This window comes from Austrofundulus limnaeus, unplaced genomic scaffold (genome assembly GCF_001266775.1).
Source record: "Austrofundulus limnaeus strain Quisiro unplaced genomic scaffold, Austrofundulus_limnaeus-1.0 Scaffold68, whole genome shotgun sequence".
NCBI lineage: Eukaryota > Metazoa > Chordata > Actinopteri > Cyprinodontiformes > Rivulidae > Austrofundulus > Austrofundulus limnaeus.
The window spans coordinates 1259476-1265610 of NW_013952470.1; the positions used below are offsets into that span (position 1 = coordinate 1259476).

General features: G+C 39.6%; 1 protein-coding gene across 1 annotated transcript in view; it reads right to left on the reverse strand.

Annotated features, from left to right (window-relative positions):
* fam131c (family with sequence similarity 131 member C) overlaps nt 1-6135 on the reverse strand; it is a gene marked incomplete at its 3' end in the record, with an annotated part of 21732 nt that overhangs the window by 13035 nt on the left and 2562 nt on the right. The window contains 1 exon segment of the mRNA XM_014010400.1: nt 4598-4659. Within this exon segment, the coding sequence (XP_013865854.1) occupies nt 4598-4659 (62 nt within the window).

Below are 6135 nucleotides of genomic sequence, written 5' to 3' on the forward strand. Positions count from 1 at the left end.
CTAGTAATATATTTACTGAGAAAAATGTTGACGTGTTCAATACTTATTTTACCCGCTGTATGTATAATGTTGCTCAGTTTATTCAACCTGGCTCAGTGGAACCAGTTTTGTTCTGTAAATTTATCAGTTTATTTCTTAGAGTGTGTAAAAGTACTTTTACTTTCCCACTTTTTGCGAACAGTTTTCTTTTACTTGAGTAGTTTTCTCATCAGTGAAATTTCGTTTTACCAAAGTCATCATTTTCTGTTCATGTAATTTTACTTTTAATTACTTTTTTTTCCCCAAGTACTTTATAGACCTCTGCAGCTGTGGCTACGATGTAACTCGCCACCATCATATGTGTCGACTTGTCGGGATTGTCCGTAAATTAGGATTTTTTCCCCCCATTTTGCAGTTTTATGAACGTACAGAGAAACCTCATGTTTTATTTTCACATCTCACAGACATTTTTTAAACTCAGCTTCCAATTTATTTTACATCTCAAACTCTGTGAGACGTAATAAATAAATAAATAAATAAATAAATAAATAAATAAATAAATAAACGTCCCAATGGGTTAATATTCATGCACCATCAGTGTGGGGAATGAATGCATGAATATAAAGCACTGTGGAGTCCTTGGACTTGAGAAAGCATTTATCGTTCATCCGTCTTGAGCGATGCAGCTGTCAGAGGACAGCTCTGATTGAGAGCGTTCACACCTGGCAGTTAAACATGGACCCCAAAGAGTTTTGCTATCAGCTGTTAATTACCCACCCTGTAGGCGCAGACACATGCAGACACTTAGTTCTGTGTTTAATAACCGGTTGAACATTAGCTCTGCTGAGACTGATATTTTGTGATTCACACAACACACACACACAGCTTACAGCAACTTCTATGGGTCCAATTACGGCTAAAAGCAACCAAGAAATATTAAAATGAGAGGAACCACGGGATGTTGTTGTAACCCACTCTGAATAATATGTTGACAAAACATTTTTATTGAAACGGTTTGTCCTAACTCTTAGCACACACACACACAAAACCCTCTTGATTTGCTTTCCAGTTACCGTCTCTCAGTTCTGCACAAACCCAATGACAGAGTTAAAACACAAACCAAAATAAAAAGAATAGCATTTACATGCTGTGACTCAACCCACGCTTTTCCAACTTTTATTTTCTTTAAGACGAAAAAAAGATGAGGAGATTCGACAACATTCACACTCGGCCTGATTCCGGTGCAAACAACAGAAGGTATTCTCGACACCCGGGAGGATGCAGTCAATATGGAGAGAGGAGCTTTTCAAACAGATTATTCCTGATTTAGTGTTCCTGTGACGAAAACAAAAACTTGAGAGTTTTTTTTTATAGGTAGTGTTAGAAATATATGAGGGCAGAATGCAGTAGAAACTGGTGAACAGATACGGTCACTTTGATAATAATYTGAGTTAGCATGAAGCCCGACCTCACTGTTGAACCCCTTCTGGATCTAACTTTGAATACCTAATTCACGACCATCAGGTGACGCTTTCCTCATAAATGTTAATGAGATTTCCCAMGTTCACTCCGGCAAAATGAAAAATTTCTGCCCAGAGGCTTCCGCTGKATTTCCACCACTTTCTCCCAGCACCGAGCTGCTCTGGTGGCTGTTTTCTGTTTTATTCATGTATTTGACACTTGCACTGTGTGATTTAAATGTCATCGTTTTTTTTTAAAAGGCCCTCATTTTTCTACAGCTATGTGGGTTCTAAGAAAGCTGCCTAAAGAAGCTGCAAAAACATTTAAAACATCTGGATCAGGGGTGGGCAATTGGTGGCCCACGAGTGACTTCTGTTCGGCCCACCAATTTTTTTTTTTTTTTACTTTATAAATGAACTCAAAGCAGATCTTAGATCAATCCTCTTTGGATCTACATRTATGAACAGACATTCTCAACAAATCCAGATACAGATCTTCTGTCAATGATCACCTTTCTGCTATTCTTTGCATCACCGTGTTATGATTGCTTTTGTTTTTACTGTTTGCATAGGAATATTTCCCTTTATCACCTACATCATAATTTCACATAATTATATAAATATTTGCAACATTTCCTTGTCCTATAGCAGTAGCAGCTAATCAAACTACATAATTTACTGCTCTTAAAAATGGGTGGAAAAAAATTAAGCAGAATTAAGTACAAGGTATTGCTGGTTTTGGCCCTCTAACATAACTCAAGGTTTTCATATGGCCCCTGGAGAAAAATAATTGCCCAACTCCGGTCTGGATGATTAAAGTCCTGAGATAGGAGTGGTACGATGAAAAGGTTACCCAAAGATTGTAAAAACCAATAAATTTTAAATTGTAACAACTCCAAAGTTGTTTCTTATCAGAAAATTGACTTGTTTTCAGAACCACTGTCTTGACTTTAAACATTTATGTATAAGCAAAAGGATTAAAATCCTATTTTCTCTCCTACATACAGTATCAAGGTTGCATCTAAAAGAAAAACTCAAACAGCATCCAACACGTTAAAACCAACACTTTGTGGACTCCCATCATTCTTAGTCAATGTGTTGCAAAACACCRCAAAGGAGTTGTTTTCTGGCTGCTATTGTGAGAACAATTTTTTCAAAATTTGACAAGTACATCTTGCAGAATGACAACTTCTCATTTTGGTGCCACCCAATTCACTGACTCACCAAGGCTTCAAGGCATGAATGAAATGTTGTGCCAGAGGCTCCCTTTTTATTGTATGAAATTAAAACATCCAATCAAATCAAGGTTTGTCCTTTTTGCACTCTTAAAAACAACTGTTGTTGGCCAACGTGCTACACAAAAAACAAATAATAAAAAGATAACACTGAGCACAAGAGACCATAAAACAAGCAGAAGATATGTGACAAGACATAAAATAACCATTTAAAATTAAACATCAACTTTCATGCTKCATCAAATGCCACTGCTTTAAAATCCTCATTTTTCACATTTAAATCCTTGTTGGGGTTCATATAAAGTGGAACTGCAATGCTTTGGTCTAAATTCCTCCTTACTGTAACTCCATAAGCCCCTTTTTTTCACCGCTTTTCTGAGGTGTGTCTCAGATCAACTCGTTTTGATGCTGTCTCTTTAAATTCAAACGAGGTGCTTCAAGCTCCGCCCCCCTCCAGCTTCCAGACCGGTCCATTCTAGTTTGATAGAGGGGTTTACGACTATATAGCAGGGCTGAAACTTGTTTTTACAAATGAATTAAAATATGTCAACAACAGAAGACTTGTCCATCCAGCCTCACATGTTGGAGCCAGAGTCTGACTCAGACAGAGGAGAATGAAGACCACCAAACTGTAGTTGGTAAGTCCAGACCTTATGTCTGTTCTKTTCCAAATAATTTAACGTAACAGTTCAGAAAACATCAAATAAAATAGAGARAACAGRAYGGGTTGAAAAATATGACCTAAACAGAAAATAAAGTTATCTACGCAGCATCTAGAGGCTTCAAGTAAACAACAAATTACATTTAATGGCTAAAAATGTKAAATTTGCATATGTTTCCTTTAGGATGAGGCGGACCTACAACCAAAGACCCAATGACYTCTGTGGACCAGCCTGGACCTCGGGACAAGTACAAGTAAATGATCTTTAGATCTAAGGGATCTAGAACAGTGGTTCCCAAACTTTTCAGCTTTTGACCCAYGAAACAAAAGCAGCAGAGACCTGTRCATTGTTTTCACGTCAGATAAACAACAGCATAGTARCATTATTTGTTACATTATTTCTGTCCAATTCAAGTACACTAATCTTATTATTTTGAAACAACAAAGGCTGAAAAACATTTTCAGGACCCCACTATGGGTCCCGACCCCAACTTTGGGAATCACTGATCTAAGGATACTTAAAGTGCCTGTGACATGCATAGCCATGAAATACAAAATGTCAAAAAATATATAYGTTTATATTTAAGAAACTTGGCATCATATATGCGATTTTACCCATTATATCACATGATTGCCTTGTTTTCTTTTGAATTTGGCTCAGCTAAAGTGAAACAGGAAGTGACATCAAAGGGGACTCTTCAAGAAATAAAACTTTCTGTTTTTTTGTTTATTTAAACAATATTATTTGAACTCTGACTTTTCCTCATCTTTATATGATAGTGATTGAAATAATCCAAAGAAACATCAGATTATTCTCTACAGTCTGTGTTGTTTGCCATTTTAGCAACGCTCTGCTCACGTGCAGACATTCCCCTTTGACATCACTTCCTGTTACTTCACATGCAAATATCTCAACAACTGTTCATCTCAGCGGCATGAAACTTTTTTTTACAATTATGTTATCAGTGTTATCCCTCCAAAAAATACATTAATTTTTATCACAGAAAATTGATGTCACAGACACTTTAAGACTGCAGGAGGTCAGACAGGTCTACAGGGGTCTGTCCACTCAGGGCCTTACAGGTCATCAATAAAACGTTACAATCAGTGCTAAAACAAACAGAAAATCAACGAAGGGAAGTGAGGACTGGAGATGTGAAATGTGACTTTTAAGAAGCTGTGAGAACGCAACCGCCAAAATAAAATGTAGCTCATTAGAACAGCGTTGTGTGAAATAATGAAATGWGAATAATGCTCTGTACCTTTAAGGAAGATGGCTGACCCTCCTCAGTCTGGTGCAGCGTCGACAGGGGAAGTTGGAGCTCTGCTGGGGGGGAATCACACAAACAAACTGATGTTAGATTCATGGAGTGTTTGTGGTCGAAGGGTCAAGCGAGGCTCATCAATAATGGATGAGGTGGCAGAGAACACTATGAAACCCAGTTAAGAGTGGTTTAACCGAAGCCCCTCTGCATATTTAGCCTGGCGTCAGTTCACGCTCGGCCTGTTTGCTCGTTTGCTCCRTAATTGACGGTGATGAGGTTCGTATGACTGACGAGAGGAAATGAAGTGGAAGCCATTGCAGTGGAGAGCTGACATCATTAGAAGGGTCAACACACACTCACACACTCACACACACACTCACACACGTTTGCACAGCTATCCATTTGGGGACATTCCATTGACTTCCATTACATTTCTACAGCCTAACCCTGACCACAAACCCTAACCCTAACCTCACAGGTACCTACCTGACCGTAAAACTAACCTAAACTCAATTCACACCTTGGTCCTAAATCCAACCCCCAACCCACCAATGGCATTTAAACCAAATGGTGGGTTGGGGTTGGGTTGGTCCTAAACCCAACCCCCAACCCACCAATGGCATTTAAACCAAATGGGGACTCGACTTTTGTCCCCAAATGCACCAGTTGTCTCCAAATGTAGGCATTTTGTCATAAAATTGCCCCAAATGTCACCAGAAACAAACCCACACACACACGCATTTTCACACTCGAGGATAAAAACATGCTTGGGGTTTCCCAGGGGAGATGTCGTCAAGACAATTGGAAGTCGCTATGGAAATGCCACAGCAACAAGAGGCTAGTGATCCCCCTCCATTAACTTCTGTCACGGCCACTGACACACACACACACACACACACACACACACACACACACACACACACACACACACACACACACACACACACACGTTGGGTTTTCTATCCCCGCAGGAACTTTGCATTGACTTCCATTCATTTTCCAGTCATTTCTACAGCCAAACCCTGAACCCTTACTTTAAACCTAATCCCACCTGACCCTAAACTCAATCCACACCTTCATCCTGAACCTAATTCCCCCCCCCCATCCCCCACCCCCAAAAATAAGGCTTTGGTCCCCATGAGGAGCATTGGGTCCCCATAAGGCTGTGTTTTTCTGGAAAATGGTCCACATGATGCAGCAAAAACATGTCCACACACACATTCACACTCATGTTTGTTCTTCTATCCTCATAGGGGCGTTGCACTGACTTCCATTAATTTACTGGTCATTTCTGTAACCTAACCCTAAACTTAATTTACACCTTAGTTCTATTCCGAAACCCTGACCCACCAATGATTTCCCCACTATGGAGACTGGGCTTTTATCCCCATTAGAAACAGTGGGTCCTCACCAGGCCGTGTGTACCAAGAAAATGGTCAAAAATCGTCCCCACCAAGTAGAAAAACATGTGCATACACACACACACACACACACACACACACACACACACACACACACACACACACACACACACA